This window comes from Schistocerca gregaria, chromosome 3, assembly GCF_023897955.1.
Source record: "Schistocerca gregaria isolate iqSchGreg1 chromosome 3, iqSchGreg1.2, whole genome shotgun sequence".
Taxonomy (NCBI): domain Eukaryota; kingdom Metazoa; phylum Arthropoda; class Insecta; order Orthoptera; family Acrididae; genus Schistocerca; species Schistocerca gregaria.
The window spans coordinates 354986270-355005215 of NC_064922.1; the positions used below are offsets into that span (position 1 = coordinate 354986270).

The 18946-nt window shown below is 41.3% G+C and overlaps 1 protein-coding gene across 1 annotated transcript in view; it reads right to left on the reverse strand.

Annotated features, from left to right (window-relative positions):
- Positions 1 to 6788, reverse strand: part of LOC126356244 (tRNA methyltransferase 10 homolog A-like) — a 31668-nt gene extending 24880 nt beyond the window's left edge. Inside the window, exons 1-2 of the mRNA XM_050007074.1 lie at positions 6300 to 6788; positions 5791 to 5956 (exon numbers count right to left, since the gene is read on the reverse strand). Of these exons, the coding sequence (XP_049863031.1) occupies positions 5791 to 5956; positions 6300 to 6604 (471 nt within the window). The 5' untranslated portion in view covers positions 6605 to 6788. The remainder of the gene's footprint in view (positions 1 to 5790; positions 5957 to 6299) is intronic.
- Positions 6789 to 18946: the final 12158 nt, after the last annotated feature.

Below are 18946 nucleotides of genomic sequence, written 5' to 3' on the forward strand. Positions count from 1 at the left end.
TATTGTAGAAATTGGACTTAGAATTACAATTCTGTAACACAGATTAATATAGGATAAATTATTTGTACATCCAATATGAACAATAATTAATATAACAAATGCTATTGTACATCAATGTAAAGCCCATTCCACTACATGTGGCCAATGACTAATAAAGAATCTGAATCTGCAACTAACGAGTCGCTGTTGCAACACTAGAGGAGGAACAGAAAATTACAAAATGTTCACAAATAAGGAACATTGTACAGGACTCCTTAAAGTACACATGATACTGTTTATGGCTATGGCAGAGAGGGTAACATTTAAAATACTGCCCTGAGAGACACCATTCTCATGCTCAAAATGATCCAACAGTGTGTCAGAAACTAATGACCAAAACAACCATTTAGACAGCAAATACCATATGAACATGTGGAGGTGGTCGCAAAAGCCCCATTGATGGAGTTGCACAAGTATACTGCGTCTAAAAGCAGTGTCATATGCAGTACTGATTCAAATAATACACCAAGACAGTGATGTTTATGTAGAAATGCTTGCTGAATAGCTGCCTCTAGCAGGGGCACGTTGTCAACAGTGGACCAAAATCTCCGGAATCCACACTGAGAGTGGCTAAGGAGTTGCCTGATCTCTGACAACCACACCAGACCAGACCAGACATTATTTAAATGTTCACTGCTGGGTCTTTCATACACAGCTCATTAAGGCGACATGTGTGGTCCTTTCTTGGTTTGAAGAGAGAGATCGAACTGCCTCTCTCCCTGAATTGGGGAACTAGCCTGTCGGCCTATCAAATTAAATCAGCTGAAGAGGATTTCCTATTATGCTGTTAGCAAATGTAGAAGCATGCAGTACCAGATTTGGTCATGATGAGGTGCAGCATCACGAGTCTCAGACAGTGCCAAATCCAGCTCCCGTATAGAGAGGGCGGTTGTAAGATTCAAAATAGTTGAATCTGAAGTCCAACTTGCCCCTCTCAAAAGTCATATGTTAGCAGTGGAATGCCAGATCCTGCCTGGCTTTGGCAGCAGTCATTGCAAAATGCTCTGCCATTATCTGAGCGATGTCTCTGGGCATTGCCCGAAGAAACCTTTGTTTCGGTACTGCTGCTGCTGGTAAACATCTTTATTTACTGGAAATCATCCTGGTGGTTTCCCAAACTTTAGTACAGCAAGTGGGATGGTTGAGGGAGTCCAAGAACACCTGCCATGACCTTTTCTTACTCACCTTAATTATGCGTCGAGTCTTGGCTCTCATGACTCTAAAGTTCTCTGGTGTTGTGTGGTTTTTAAACATTCTAAGAGCCAAATGCCTGACCCAAATTGCTGAGTGGCACTCATCAGTCCACCAAGGTACAAGGCCTCCTAAGGTGACCGAATGATTTTGGGATGGATAAGTCAGCAGCATGATGGATTGTTTGTGTGAAGTGGTCCACCCATTCTTGGACAGTGACACGGTGTTCAAACACAGCCGGCTACCTGGCAGAACAGCATCCAGTTAGCCCTGCTGACCATCGATTTCAGTGCTTCTGTTCAAGTAATGCTCCATCCAGTAGGTGGATCCACAGTGGGAAATGGTCACTGGAATAAAGGTCATCAGTTGCTTCCCACTGAGCAGAGTCTGCAAGGGCTGAAGAACAGAAAGAGATGTTGATAGCAAGGATGACCCTGTAGCAGCTGACAAATGAGTGGAACCACCAGTGGTGAGGATGCACAGTTCCTGAGACATCAAGATGTTCTCAAAGACTCAATCCCTAGGGCAGTATAGTTCAAGCCCCATAATACATTATGGGGAATGAAATCCCCTAGTAGGAGAAATGGGCAGGGGATTTGTTCTATAAGGTCTGTGACAGCCTCAGTGTCCATCAAATCCTGTGGAGGTAAGCACAATGAGCAGATAGTGATTTACTAACCCACATGACCTGCAACAGCTTTCGCTTTGTAGGGCAGTAACCAACGACAGAGCAGAGGAGTGGTGTGTTATTCACAAACAAAGCAACCAGTCCCTTAGCACTTTCCCCAGTCAGAACATCCTTGTGATGAAGGGTGTAGCCTCATAGTACAGGGGCACCAGAAGCTTTAAAATATGTTTCCTGCAAGCACAAGCACAGCAGGCATTTTCTGTGCTAGGAGTTTCAGTTCCTCTGCATGTGTCCTGAACCCATTAATGTTCTACTGTAATATGGGAGACATTTATCATTTGGATTGCACTTTTGCCCTGTTTTTTCCACCAGGGAGGGGAACCCATAGTGGCTTGAGGCTCAGTTTTGGGGTGAAATGAGTTCCCCAGGCTGATATTAAAGTCCATCGGCTCTGAACATGAAACGTGAGAGACATCATAGAGAGATAAGTTGACACTGTTGGCCTGCTTACTTCCTGTCTCCATCAGTAGCTGATTCTTTGCCTTTGACTGACTTCTTCTTCTTCTTCTTCTTTTTTGCTTGAGGAGGTTTCGTAGCAACAATCATGGAGGTGTTAGTGGTAGCACTGGACAATGAGCCAGACTGCACCTTTAGAGGAGCAGGGAGCTCCACAACATTGGCAACCACGGCCTTTAACCAGACTGCACCTTTAGAGGAGCAGAGAGCTCCACGACATTGGCAACCATGGCCTTTTCTGATGTTCCAGACAGGACATATGAGCTTTGAAGAAACTACAGCAGCCCAAGTGCACTGACAACCATAGATACTACTGCTGACACTAGCAACCTCCATTTGTGTCACAGCATTGGTCTTCTGAACTGGCTGTTTGAGAACAAAACAAAGGAGGTAGCAAATGTGGTGGCAACGAGCTTCTCCCTTACAACCAAGAGTACTGTGCCCAAAGTGCTGCCATTTAAAACAGCAAAATGGGTTGGGGACAAAAGGCATCAACTGAGATGAAGTAAACCTCCTTTGATGTGCTCTGGGAGATTCAAGCTGCTGAAAGTCAGTATAAATGAGCCATGTATTCCATTGACGCACATCACACTTTCAGATCAAGGACAGTACTTACCAGTACCCAGTTCAGAACCCAGGGGTTGCCAAGCCCATATGCAGCAAATGAAGGCTGAGCCCCTGAGGGGCACACATCTTGAAACTGCATAGAGATGATGCTGTCATTACCAAACTTTCTTGAAGTAAATCTTTCACCTCACAAGTGACATGTGGTGTCACCCCATCCTAACTGGAAAATAGTGGTGTGGTCACAATTGATTTCTTGCAAAGCTGGATTCACATGTCATACAAGGAGGTCCTTATAATGGGCAGACGTCACTGTACACCCAACAGGCTTGGGAGGTATCGTCTCCTCGAAGAAAAACAAACTGAATATGGAGGAGGCTTGTGAAACCTCACTATACATAAGCTGCATGCACTGGGTGTTCTTGCACATCATGTGGCTTCATAGAATCCCATATGTTCTGTGCAGTCACAGCACTATGCAGAGTAAAATGTGCCCTGTCCATATGAAGAATATTCCCCAACCATGTCACCCATTTCCATTGGTGTCAAAAAACAAAGGGTAAAGTGACAGTGTTGTAGCCTATCTTGGGACTTCATTTGGTGCACATTCCGATGGTTGGGTTGTTTGGGGAAACAGACCAAACAGTGAGATCATTAGTCTCATCAGATCAGGGAAAGATGGGGAGGGAAGTCGGCCACGCCCTTTCAAAGGAACCATCATGGCATTTGCCTCGAACGATTTAGGGAAATCACAGAAAACCTAAATCAGAATGGGCGGACATGGGATTGAACTGTTGCCCTCCTGAATGCAAGTCCAGCGTGCTAACCACTGCGCCACCTCGCTCAGTGGTGCAAATACCGAGTCCTGTATAGAAATACCAGAGTAAAATGCATCACAAAATCTTTCGAACTGTTGACCTGGTGAGAGGCAATTCCCTTGACACAGCTCAAGCACTGGCTGCAGAATTTGAGGCATCTGTCAATTATAGATACAGCCACTTCATCAACAACTGCCATGGGAATGGGCCACCTCCCTCTCCCTGCTGAACCATCTAATTCACCTGTTTTTCAGCTTTCTTTATCATATTCTTTAGCCCATTTATTGACATGTGGGTCTCTTCACAGTTGTTTCTGTCAGCGATATTCCCACAATGCAGTGCTACTGTTGCTGCCATTCTGATAGAACAATTTTAGCAACAGTGCATAATCTTTCTTCTCAACAGGCAATGCATTTTTCATGGAAAACTTCAACATTCTTAACCCTGTACACCAAAAGTCACCTCACAAAGGAAATCAACACATGTTGCCAAGCAACAAAACAGTATACTGACATCAAAACAGGAAACATTTCACATTCTGATGGCTTCCAGTACCATATTTTCACCTGCTAGCAGAAAATGGACCTATTACTTTCTTCAACATACTCTGTGAGTACACTTATTAATGAAACTGAAAACATGTGAAGGACCATTCTGCATCTGCCACCACCATTTATCTCACATTGGGATCATGAAAATAACATAACAGAGGATAGGGCACATACAGAGCCACAGAGTCAGTCATTTGCTCTTGCTCAATATGTGTATGAAATAAGACAAAATCGCTAAGACTGGTATACACTAAACAGTAGTTTATGAAGTACATGTACACATCAACAATGTGAGGACTAAAAGTTTTAACACTAATGCACGAAACAGCCTGTAAGGAAACTATCTAGCACGATGAAATTTGGATTAAAAGTATCCTGCATTTGTTGCTTAGGATTTTTTTTTTTTAAGAAAATAACTACGGATTACCAGTTTTAAGAAATCATTGTCATTTTCAAATCCAGTCATTGTGAAGGCTGCTCTGCTTTCTACCATGTGAATATGAAAACAGCACAAAGCAGGACATCCCCACAGCTTCTGGATGTGAATAATGGAGGTGATTCATTGAATGCAAAGTTGTATATAGCAACTGAGATAAACCCATTATGTACTGATATATACCTTCTTCACAGTCATCACAAATTGTTCCCTCTGTAATCCTAACAAAATAGACCACTACTCAATCAACAGATCAAAACTAGACAGAAAAGTCTTATTTTCTCATATTCTGTTCCACATTTGCATTCCTCACTTGACAGTCATACTTTACAAAATCTACACTGTATGCCTTCAAACATATCACAGAACACAATACAACTCTGCTCACATGAATATGTGGAGATTTTTCATTTTTTAAATAGTACTATTATGCACATATGAAAGTTCTCCAACAGTTCCATTTGCAATACAGTCTACAATATTGGACTTCATAGTTTGGTCTCCAACTGAAAACTTCAGATATAACAAAAATTTAAGCCTGTAACAGATGCAATACCCCACAAAAATTATACATGAAGGTAAATTATCTTAGAATAACACTGCAGAGCATTGAAATATCTGTTTTAAACTCTACAGCACTTACCCATCACGCTTCCACATACATATGTTCAATCCACTTTACAAAATTTTCAATACGGCACACAATAAACATTTGACTTAACTACTGGTTACTTTGCTACAACACATTTTTTTTTAGTTTTACATTTGCTGGCTTAGCTAAATCACAACCAAATTGCCAGCTTTCAACTTAACCTAGACCTCGGTTTGCGCTACAGATCAGTCTGTTACAACTAACATTTGGGGGGAGAGGGGGATAGAGGAGGAATGCCAAACTTCAACCCAATTACCAAAAAAATATTAACCAATCGATTCAATGTCATGAGACTACAGCAGTAATTACTGCCGAGCTTCCTCTGAGCTGCAACAACAAATTTTGTAACAGATTTTTTCTTAGTTACTAAATCTAATATATGACACAGTACATACCGAATCAGACATCAGATCATCAAATGACAGGTCTATGACAACACGAACTTTGCATTTACTATTTGCCATTGTACATTTCTTCAGAAAGCTCCGCGATGGTCCTAGACTTATATTATTTAATCTTGCCAGCATTCTTTTCCTTTTCGCACGTTCTTTCTCTTGTGCTCTGCGAATAACAAGAAAATATTCATCACTAAATCAAATAGACATTGACACAAAATAGAAAATGTTTCACGAAAAATATCTCTAGGTCTGCTGCATTTGTATCATTATTCACGAAACTAGATTGTTTCATGTCTTGCAGTGCGGTAAATCAAGTTTCAGCAGTAGATACTTGATGTATCGCTTGTTTCTAACACCATTCGACAGGAAACACACCAAAAACAAATTTTCATGAAGTCCTCGAGATCCGCAGCGATTTTCATTGTGCAGCAGTTAATGTTAAGAAAATGGAGCAAATCCATAAAAATTTATTGATAAATAAGTTTCTATTCTTTAATTTTCGTTACCTCCTCTCCTTTTTTACTTCCTCCCACTTCTGTATCTTGAGAAGTTTCCGCATTTTCTTTTTGGATACGGCGTCCGACCAAATAATTTTTTTCTCATCCACTGAAAAATCATTACCACACGCTGTAGATTGATCATAGGCTTTTAAATCTCCTATTTCTACGTCTTGCTCGATTCTGAATCTCTTAATGTCATGGTTATCTATGTCATTGGCTTCACGTTTTACTTTGTTATTCTCCACTTCTGAGAATTTTTGCTCAGAGAATTCGAAATCCTGAATTTCGGCACATTTTTTATTGTCTTCCATATTTTGTTATTACTATTTTTTTCACCACCTACCACAAATTATTTACTAACATCACATGTTTTCGTTGATGCGAATTTGTTCAGGCTAATCGAAAACGTAAGATCGATCCCATTGATCACACATAGCAAAGAGACTCAAATCCATGTTAAAATCGAAGGAGATCAACATTACAGCCACAGTCTGAAGGCAAGTGTCCACAAGCATTTCTTACACGTGCTCAACCTCCCCCATTACTAAGCTTACATGCGCGTTAGCGTTTCCACACGTCAAAATGCTGCTTAAAGGCCCGTCCATACGCAACGATCTGTCTGCGCACATCACATCTGCGTAGACAGATCGTTGAGTGTGGACATTATATTTGCACCAACCTGAGGTGTGTGCAAACCTGGAAGTTGGAGTTGGAGGTTTGAGCGAAACCTCTCCAATCTGTGGATTCAAACTACATCTGCGCAAACAAGTTGGAGCGTGTGGACAGGAGATCGCCGCAAATCTGGCTTGAAACAGCTGTTTGTTCAGTCTTGTGTTTGCATTTGTGCGCACAGGGCATTAAAATGGCTGATAGTCGTCAGTGTTCTCGAGAGTTTGTAAGTGAATTCATTGAAATATATAGAAACCACCCATGTTTGTGGAAGATTAAAGTAAAGAATATAGTGACTGAGACAAAAAGACAGCAGCATACAATGCTCCAATTGAAAAATTGCGGGTATTATTTCACTCAACTCTTGTTTCGATATTGCAGTTGAAAATTCCAAATCCTTGTAGCTCCTTCCTGTTGCTAAGAATCTTAATGTTACCGCCAGCCGTTCATGAGGAGAAATTGCCCTTCTTTATACAAGTATTTTTTTTCTCATATGAGGGGTTACAAGCTTTAAGAGATAATTACAATTTTGGAACATGTATTATGTTCGAGTATAATGACTTTTCTAGAGACTAGAAATTTACTCTGTAGGAATCAGCATGGATTTCGAAAAAGACTATCGTGTGAAACCCAGCTCGAGCTATTCGTCCACGAGACTCAGAGGGCCATAGACATGGTTTCCCAGGTAGATTCCGTGTTTCTTGATTTCCGCAAGGCGTTCGATACAGTTCCCCACAGTCGTTTAATGAACAAGGTAAGAGCATGTGGACTATCAGACCAATTCTTTGATTTGATAGAGGAGTTCATAGATAACAGAATGCACCATGTCAATCTCAATGGAGAGAAGTCTTCCGAAGTAAGAGTGATTTCAGGTGTGCCGCAGGGGAGTGTCGTAGGACCGTTGCTATTCACAATATAAACAAATGACCTGGTTCACTAAGGCTTTTTGCGGATGATGTTGTAGTATATCGAGAACAATGGAAAATTGTACTGAAATGCAGGAGGGTCAGCAACGAACTGAAGCATGGTGCAGGGAATGGCAATTGAATCTCAATGTAGACAAGTGTAATGTGCTGCGAATACATAGAAAGAAAGATCCATTGCCATTTAGCTACAATATAGCAGGTCAGCAACTGGAAGAAGTTAATTCCATAAATTATCTGGGAGTAGGCATTAGGAGTGATTTAAAATGGAATGATCATATAAAGTTGATCGTCGGTAAAGCAGATGCCAGACTGAGATTCATTGGAAGAATCCTATGGAAATTCAATCCGAAAACAAAGGAAGTAGGTTACAGTACACTTGTTCGCCCACTGCCTGAATATTTTCACCAGTGTGGGATTCTTACCAGATAAGGTTGATAGAAGAGATAGAGAAGATCCAATGGAGAGCAGTGTGCTTCATTACAGCATCATTTAGTAATCGCGAAATCGTTATGGAGATGATAGATAAACTCCAGAGGAAGACGCTCAGTAGCTCGGTATGGGCTTTTGTTGAAGTTTCGAGAACATACCTTCACCGAGGAGTCAAGCAGTATATTGCTCCCTCCTACGTATATCTTGCGAAGAGACCATGAGGATAAAATCCGAGAGATTAGAGTCCACACAGGGGCATACCGACAATCTTTCTTTCCACGAACAATACGAGACTGGAATACAAGGGAGAACTGATAGAGGTACTCAAAGTATCCTCCGCCACACACCGTCAGGTGGCTTGTGGAGTATGGATGTAGTTGTAGATGTAGATGCTGGCTTGTTTGCTGGGTGAGGGTCTTCGTTACCGTCAACAGGCATGTAACCTGGCTTCACTCTTTCTATTGGCAACATTGTTGACTTCCCACTGTAGGAGATTTCCAACGTATGCGTGTTTCGGCGCAAAACATTGTAAGGCCCCAAATACGGTTGTTGAAATGGTAGTTTGACGATGTCTGATCTCAGTGTAATGTGGGTACAACCACTCAGGTCTTTGTGCACGGAAGTTGGTTGATGTCCATGCCTAGTGCCTGGAATTGTGTCCAGTCGCCACACTTGTGGTCGTAACTGCGCTATGAACGTAGGTGATGTATCAGATATCCTGTTGTAGGACTCCTGTCTTCAATGAAGTCCGCTGGGACGTGGATATTCTGGCCATACGCCATATATGCAGTAGACGTGCCTAATTCAGGCTTGTAAGCAGTGCACAAACCAAGTAATACTAAAGGCAGAGCCTGTGTCCATTTATCATCATTACTCTTGGGATGACAACTGGTAGTTTTGTGGTGGTTCATTCCACGCAGCTTGGCTAGTTGTTGAAATAAAGTTGACTCAAATTGTCCCCTTCTATCCGTGGTTACATGTACAGGACATCCAAAACGCGCTATCCACACGCCCATGAAGGTCTTTGCTGTCGTTTCTGCTGAAATGTCCGCTATCGGAGCGGGCTTCCGCCCAAAGGGTATATCGATCAATTACCGTAAGAAGGTAGCGGAAACCATGTGAGGGAGGTAATGGTCCCACCAAGTCAAGATGGACATGAGCGAATCTTTCGCAACTGTCAGGAAAAATCCCTAATGGAGGATAGGCGTGATGACTCACTTTGCTTCTTTGGCAGGCCAAACATTCTTGCACCCATCTCCTGCATTATTTGCTTACCTGGGGCCATACGAAATGTTCTGTCACCAGGCGGATAGTGCTCCTGATGCCATGATGGGCCAGATCATGAACGCTATGATATGCTCGTCTGCAGTAGTCTGTTGGCACAAATGGGTGTTTTCTACCTGTAGAGACATCGCAACAAACTTTGAGACTCGAGTTTGGTAATCTAATTTGCACTACATTGATACCCGTATTCACGTTCAAGAGGAAATGCTGCAACTCTGCATCCTTCTCTTGTGCCACTGCCAACTCGTGAAAGTCAATGGTTTGGGATATGCCATTTATTTGGGAAAGATAATCTGCTGCAAAATTATCTGCCCCTGCTATATGCCGTATGTCGGTTGTGAATTGAGCTATAAATTCAATCTGCCTGTGTTGTCTCAGCGACCTGTGTTTGCTTCGTTGTTTGAAAACAAACGTTAAGGGTTTATGGTCCGTGGAAATGGTGAAGTCTTTGGCATCTACTGATGTTGTGAAATATGTGATTGCCTCAAAAACCGCCAGCGACTCACGATCATATGCACTCAGATTTCTTTGCTGTGCATTTAATTTGATGGAAAAAAAATGCCAAAGGCTGCCAAGAAAAAGTAACATATTGTTGCAGGACTGCGCCTATGGCTGCCTTACTTGTATCGACAACAATTGCCAAAGGTGCAGTCGGATCAGGGTGTGACAGAAGCGTTGCGTCAACTACACTTGTTTCATTGCCTCGAATGAGCGTTCATTTCCATAGACCACTGGATTCTGCGCATACCTTTAACGTTCGTACCTGCGAGTGCTGCTGTCAACGGCTCCTGTTTCTCCGCCGTCCCTGGTAAGTGCCGCCTGTAGAAATTTACCATTCCTAGAAACCTTCGTAATTCTTGGTATGTGGTCTCGGGTGATACTTGTTGTAACGCTTGCACCTTCTCCGGCGTTGGAGTAATTCCTGCTGCGGTAACTAAATACCATAAAAAAGTCACTTGGTTTTGTCCTAGGACACACTTCTTGCAATTAATGGTCACACCATAATCACTGAGACAATGAAAACCTGTGCCAGTTGATCCTCATACTCAGCTGCAGTTTTAGAAAATACTAGAATGTCGTTAATCTAAGCGAAACAAAAATGCAAGCCACGCAAAACCTCGTCGATAAACCTTTGCCATATTTTGGCTGCATTTTTAAGTACAAAAGGCATATAAATGTGTTCAAAAAGGCCAAACAGGGTAATTATAGCTGTCTTTTTGACGTCTTTGCCGCCACTGGAATTTGCATATAAGCTCTCGCACAATCCACTACACTGAATACATGTGATCCCGCTAAAGTGCGCGTCATTTATGTTGGCGGCCGAGTTTAGGAGCGTTCTGCGCATCTGACGTCACAAAACACAATCAGCCAATGAACAGAGAACGATGTTGCCAGATCTCGACTGGAGTGCAGAGCACGGACGAGTGTCTTCAGTTTTAGAAACGTTCAGTCACAAATAAAGTAATAGAACAAAGCAATGTCTTGATAGCAGACTTTCTTTTATAGAAAATTTGAAAAAGCATTCTTTATACCAATTGCTTCATATTCTATTAATTAATTAAACCAAACAACCAATAAGCCCTAATTAGGCGATAGCAAGGAAAGGTGTTTGTATCAATCTCACGAACCGTTTTTCGCAATAAAGAACAGTGGTAATTGTTTATTTCCTATAGTCATGCCAACAGTGTTCGTCAGAATTTTGCATGACGTGTTAGATTCCTTATGGAGTCACATTGCTAGATAAGTTGCGTTAGTGTAACGGTTAAGGTGTTGGGCAATGAAGTGTAAGGTTATGAGTTGAAACCTTGCCTGGTGCATGATATTTTCTTTATTTAAAAACAATATCGAAGTGTCTTACTTGACGAATTTTATTCGTTTGAATGCAATTTTTTTGAAATTTCTAGTACTTTGTTTCTTCATTAACCGTTTCGCTGCTGCAGACACGTGCCCCCCGCATTCTGCGCTGTGCGCGATTTTGTTATTACTGCACTGATCGCCTGTGCAGACACGTGGTGTTCCAACTGCTTTGACACTCTTATCATTCGATTTCACAAAAACTATTTGACCAGAAAATTTGATTTTTGCACATCTTCTTGACTGATACCTTCCCCCCATAAATGACTTAATTTTGTTTCGATGTTCAACGCAGTTATTTGGCAGCATTGAATGTAGTAAACCATTGCACGAAATTATGAAGAGTTTGCAGAGGTAAAAGTCCATAGCGTATACTTTCCGTATGGTTGATTTTAATTGCCACAATGTTGAGAATGAAATGTGGACAAGATACCTAAATTTCATATAAAATTTACTGTATGACAATATCTAATTTAATTTAAGCAACACATAGGTGTCGTATGTAATATTGAGAAATATTCCGTCTTTCGCGACTGTAATAAACGTTTTATTTACACCGGGCGCGAATGATAAGAGTGTCAAAGGAGTCCGAACACCATGTGTCTGCACAGGCGAGCAGTGCAGTGACAAAATCGCGCACACCGTGGAATGCAGGGAGCACGTCTTTGTAGCAGCGAAAGGGTTAACGCGGCCGTGGTGGCTATACTTCATGAACTGCGCGCTACAGCTCTTGGCGCGTGCGTCGTGGGCAACTGGTAACACAGCAATCTTCCGCGTCTGGCCGTGCATGCGCGAGCCGCCAAGATAAAAGAATTGAACTATAGCAAATTGTTAAACTCCTGTAAATTCGGAACCGGGTACTTAATCTGGTATTGTCCTTGCGTTTATCGCCCAGAAATCGCTACAAGCTCCCCATGGTTTATCTTTCTAGGCAACTAAATGCAACGGCAAAGCCCACGGGCTGTCAGACGGACAGATCATGTTTTCCTTCAATAATTTCTCAAATTCTTGTCTTGCTATTACTAGGCGGTCAGGTGGTAATTTCCGTGGCCGTGCTGACACTGGTGGACCTGGTGTGGTTTTGATGGAATGTTGCGTATTATGTTTCACGTCTTTCTACTCGTATTGTGGAGTAGCGATCTCGAGAAAGTGCTGAAACAGTTGCGTAAACTCATTTGTGACAAATGCTACTCGCATCTGTTTCATGGGATAAGATGCTTGGGTGCCTCTTGTACTGCAACCGGAAGCATTGTCGATTAGACAGCCATTTCTGACATCAGGCAGTAAGCTGAAATTCGCGAGGAAGTGTGCTCCTATTATAGGTGCTGCTCCATCACCTACAATAAACTGCCACTGATATCTCTTCCTCAGTCCGAAATCTAACGTCAGAGTTATTTCACCAAATGTCTTAATCACCGAGTTGTTTGCTGCAGAAAGCTGTAAGGGCATGGGCTCCACACGAACGCGTAACATCTTATACGGGTATAAGGAAGCATTCGACCCTGTGTCTTTGAGGAACTTGTACCACGAAAGTTTGTCTGACACAGAGAGTCTGTGCGAGAATGAATTGTTTCATTGGCACTATAAATACGAGAATGAGTCAAATGAAAACATTAAATATTTTTTAACATATTATTTATTGTGCAGAAGTGGTACAAAGCTGTATCACTTTTCAACATAATCTCCCCCACACTCAATGCAAGTCCTCCAGTGCTTACAAAACGCAGACATTTCTTTAGAAAAAATTATTTTGGTAGTCTGCACAACCACTCCTGCACCGCCTGGCGTACCTCTTCATCAGAACGGAACTTCTTTCCTCCCATTGCGTCTTTGAGTGGTCCAAACATATGGAAATTACCTGGGGCAAGGTCTGGTGAGTATGGTGGATGAGGAAGACACTCAAAATGCATATCTGTGATTGTTGCAACTGTTGTACGGGCACTGTGGGGCCGTGCATTGTCATGTTGCAAAAGGACACCTGCATCTCGCTTTGATTTGATTGCAGGCCGCAGATGATCTTTTAGGAGATCTGTGTATGATGCACCCCAACAGTGGTCCGTCTAGGCATATAATGCTCCAAAATGACGCCTTTTTCATCCCAAAAGAGAGCGGCCATAACCTTCCCTGCTGATGCTTCTGTTCGAAACTTCTGTGGTTTAGGTGATGAGGAATGGCGTCATTCCTTGATCGCTCTCTTCGTTTCCGGTTGGGGAAAGTGAACCCAGGTTGTGTCCCCAGTAACGATTCTTGCAAGGAAGCATTCACCTTCTCGTTCAAAGAGCCAAAGAAGTTCTTCACAAGCATCAACACGTCGTTCTCTCATTTCAGGAGTCAGCTGCCGTGGCACTCATCTTGCAGACACTTTGTGAAACTGGAGCGCATCATGCACAATGTGGTGTGCTGACCCATGACTAATCTGTAAACATGCTGCAACGTCACTCGGCGATTTTCCTTCACTATGGTTTCAACTGCTGCAATATTCTGTGGAGTCACAACTCGTTATCCCTGACCTGGACGAGGAACATCTTCCACTGAAGTCGTACCATTTGCGAACTTCCTACTCCACTTGTAGACTTGATGCTGTGACAAACAGGCATCACCGTACTGAACCTTCATTCATCGATGAATTTTAATAGGATTCACCCCTTCACTACGCAAAAACAGAATAACAGTACCCTGTTCTTCCCTGGTGCAAATCGCAAGTGGGGTGGTAATCTCTATACTGATACTGTCATGGTATGTGTGCATCTGCACTATGCTGCCACCTACAGGCCATTCTGCACGTTGTTTGTAGCACGCTTACTAACTTACAGGATAACAGCCCGAAATTTCGATTTTTTATTACAAATTTAAGGTTTTCATTTGACTCACCCTCATAACTCCTGCAGCCGGTCTCGCCTATTGCCAGCTGCTCGAGAAGTTGCACGTAATTGCACGTTGGTGAGCATCGTGTTGCAAATTAACCAAAGCGGCCTTGATACAAACAAAATGTGGGCTCGGGCTGTTGCTCCTAGCTGGTGATTGAGAAAATGTTTTCCGTCGTCTCTGATTATTTTTCTCTTTATCGTCAACTTCCGTTTGCTCATGTTGCACTGTTATCGTCTCTACTTGGCATGACAGTTGCTGTACTGCCTTTGACAACTGTTGCAACTCGTCCTGTGTGTCTGTATGGTACTCCCGCTGTGTTGCTGCCATAGAGTAAAGATCTCTGAAATGAACATTGCGTTCTGCGCATGTTGTCAACATTAGACCAGAATTGTCACTTATTTTCAGGACTTCGCTGTGCGTGTGTGCTTTCTACAGAAAATAAGGAGGAGTAATTTTGTCCCCACGAAATATTCCAAAGTATGTTCAAAACACTTTGAAGAAAAATGTTTATATAGAGAAAAATTTGGACGAGTGTGGCTGAAGGTAGATGCTATACCAACTATTTTTAATTTTCCACAGCACCTACTACCAATTTCTGCCTTCAGCTTAAATACATTTTCTGCACAAATCAAATGAAAAAAACAATATTGTAGCTAATCAAAATACACATTCATCTTCTTTGGCGTATTTTGCCTTCAATTTATTTTCTTCACCATTTGATTAAGAACCATAAAATATTAGTAATCATGTCCCCAAACTCTTTCATTTGTGTCACTTTCCACTTCCCTTAATTGTGTTATATGGGTCGACTGTTACACGACCAACTGCATTTGCTTTACAGTACATTTATTCTCCGATCGCCTTTTCTTCCCCTTATTACTCAGTCTACTATTTATTTAATAAACTGGGAGTAAGTACGTAAAATGCGTTAAATAAACACTTCAGTAACAAAAATTGTGCTTTAGGTCGCAAAAACGAGAAAATAAATACGCAGAAATAGCAGAAAAAAGGACGAATAAGCAGGGGTATAATCGCTAATGTGTGGTAAATTCGGTGTTTTTCGGACACTTGCAAAAGTACTAGTGTACCTCAAGTCGTTTTGCAAGATTATCACTGCAAAAGTGTACGTCAGGTTCTGTAATACTATAAAGGGCCGTATCACACCGAAAACTACCAAAAATCGAGTGCATCTGAACTGTGACACCTATCGCAAAGAAGCAGAATGCAATATCACTTGCCCTTAAAAGTTACATAGCTGGTTTATTCCCGGTACCAAATTATACTATTAAAATGTCTGCGCAATATATATAAATAATCCCCGACACGTACGAAAAGAATCCGTCTGTACTAGGGATGTAGTGGCATTCGAAATATACAGGGCGCTATACGGACAAACACACGATGTCCCGAGAACACGTGACCAGGTCGGCAATGTGTGTTGACAACACAAAATCTGTTCTGCGCATGTGAATGCTCACTCCAGAGATATTTACTGTATGGTTGCTGCTGCCATATCTGTTGACGTTGCTGTATAATGTCGTGGAAGCTCTGTGATTGGAGGTAGAAATCTCCTTGGTGTCGCATAATCTCTGACTCACTTTACTCATGCGAACCTGAGAATGTTCTCCAAAATGTCTAGTGGAAAAGTGTATTGTCCATTTTAATCATACCACCTATGCTGACACACAGATGACAGCCAGAGCATTTGTAGTTTTGAGCATGAATAATTACATTTTGTCACTACAAAATAAAAAAAGGAGACCATGTGAAAGAAAATAATGGGCTTACATCAGTCCACACATATAAAAATCAGTAATTGTTAAGTGAGATACAAGCTATCAGTTACCATAATACAAATTCTAACACTTAGTTTTATTTATAATTATTGTTGCAGTATGACAGACATCAATTGTTAGACCATTTTCTGCATGAACTTTCAGGGCAATTTGATAAATTTTTAGCATGTCAAGACAGATTTAGAGCTGCTTCTTCAAACGATTGAACTAAAAAAAACTAGAAAGATACTTTTGGAGGGAAGTTACATCTGCTAAAGTTCTTTTGGCAGTGACTCTTCGATGTCTTGCTACACGGGACAGTTCCAAAATCCTACATTTCATGTTTAAAATATCCACTCAAGTGGTATCACTGAACGTGCTTTCGCAGAGCAATATGTGAGGCCTTGAAAGACAATGTTCAGGTAATGACTACTTTTGAAATTACGTTCAGTATCAATGTATGTCAAAGGGACTATTAAGTTGGAAACGTCTACCTATCATTTTCAGATACCCATGCCAGTGATTTCATTGTTAGTGCCTTAAGTTTGCAAAATCGATATTTCAAACACCATAAAATTCCACCACACAATCTAAGGAAAACGTAAAGTACAGACTGCAGGTATGTGGAAAAATGTTTGTTAATTGAAAAAGGACACTTTCTCAGAAATATAATTAAAAAGAAAAAGAAAAATCATTTGCTAGGATTGCACATTAACAAAGCTCTTTCTGTTATGTCTTTGGGCTCAATCACCTACTGTTTCTTCCCCAAGCCAGAGCTCTATGGCTGTTGCATATTCTGCATATATTGGTTGAAGCTCGAACTTTGGTGCACTGTTATGTATTGATTTTTTACTGCTTGTTTTTCTGTACAAGAAGTTGTCTATTGCATGCATAGTTTCCTCCCTTTCTCGTTCATCAATTTTTTAAATTTTCTTTGCGAGAAGTTGGCAGTATAAGTCTGTCACATCAGGTTCTTGTTCTTTTCTTTCTGATGTTGTTGTTGTGGTCTTCAGTCTGAAGACTCGTCTGATGCAGCTCTCCCTGCTCCTTTATCCTATGTGAGCCCCTTTATCTCCGAGTAACTGCTGCAATTTACATCCTTCTCAGTATGGTTACTGTATTCATCTCTTGCTCTCCCTCTACGATTTATACTACCCACACTTCCTTCCAACACTAAACTGGTAATCCGTTTGTGTGTCAGAATATGTCCTATCAATTGATCTCTTCTTTTGGTCACGTTGTGCCACATGTTTCTTGCCTCCCCAATTCTATTCAGTACCTCCTCATTAGTTATATGATCGACCCATCTAATCTTCAACATTGTTCTTCAGCACAACATTTCGAAAGCTTCGATTCTCTTTTTGTCTAAAGTGTTTTTCACTTCCATATATGGCTACACTCCAACCAAATATCTTCAGAAAAGATTTCCTAACATTTAAATCTGCATTCTGTGTTAACAAATGTCTCTTCTTCAGAAATGCCGTTCTTGCCTTTTCCAGTCTTCGTTTCATATCTCCACTTCACCCATCATTATAGCCACACTCATCTATTACTTTACGTGTCTCAGTTCCTAATTTAATTCCCTTAGCATAGCCAATTTAATTCGAGTGCATTCCATTGCCCTTGTTTTATATTTGTTGATAGTGGTTTCGAAATTGAGGCAGGCTGGTCCATTTGTTTTTTGGCATGTTCTGTTACTGGCTGTCTATGGCGTTTGGTATCAGCCTGTGTTTCTGTTATTCTTTTGCTACTGAATCCGCATTACTCGTTTACCAGTCTGCTTTACAGGAAAGAGTCTGAACGAAACACACAATGTTAGTAATTGGGAACGTTTCCTATAATTAATAATGCGAATGACAATCATTTTATACTATTATAGAGAAAGTACTAAATTGTTTTTGTTTATTTCTGATCAGTTGTCCTGCAAGTTGTGAAGAATGGCTTCTTGTAGTTCAAAGATTTGAAAGCACTTGGCAATTCCCACATTGTTTGGGGCCTTTGGATGACAAACATGTCAAAATAAAAGGTCCTATCAATAGCGGATCAGAGTTTTTTTATAAAAGTAGTTTCAGCATAATATTATTAGGTATAGCTGACAACTTTTTGTTTGTGGATATTGGTACCTATGGCCAGATGAGTGATGGTGAAGTTTTTTATGATGGCTTGCCATTCTGCCCTCTCAGGGGACACCACCTTACAATAGGCACCTTCAGTGCCAGGCAGGAGGATTTGTGTGCTTTGTCGTCGAATTCAAAAGCTGTGCCAGTGGTAGCATAGCTATTGGCAGGGTCACCAAAGCCAGAATGGTCTCAGCTGAGGAACCTAATACAACTCCTGGCCCTCCTGGTTGGGGGCTGGTCATGGGGCTAATAACTCCAAACTGTAAAAAAGAATATTACAGAAATTCAACAGAAGCCTCAAAAAGTGGGCGGAAAACATGTCTCATGACACCAGCAAAGGAAATGGATAAAGGATCTCACAATATCATCAAAAATTTGAAGACAACGCTTCAGCGTGGAAAAATGAAAGAAATAACTAATGAAATTTTAAAATTGCAGCAGAGCTACAAGAAATAAGATAGAAAGAAAAGGGGGATGTAGCTAAACCTGAGTACACATTGGTTTATAATAGACCAGAAGAAAGTACAGGCCAATTTGGAACAGGGTTTATAATAACTAGAGAATTTAGGAAACGCCTATTAGAATTTCAACCCACAAATGAAAGGCTCTGCAGAGTCAGGCTAAGAGCGAAATTTAGGAATATGTCAATAGTAAATGTACATGTCCAATAAAGGAAAAGAGGATACAATGAGAGAAAAGTTCTATGAAGACTTGGAAAAGTATGCTGC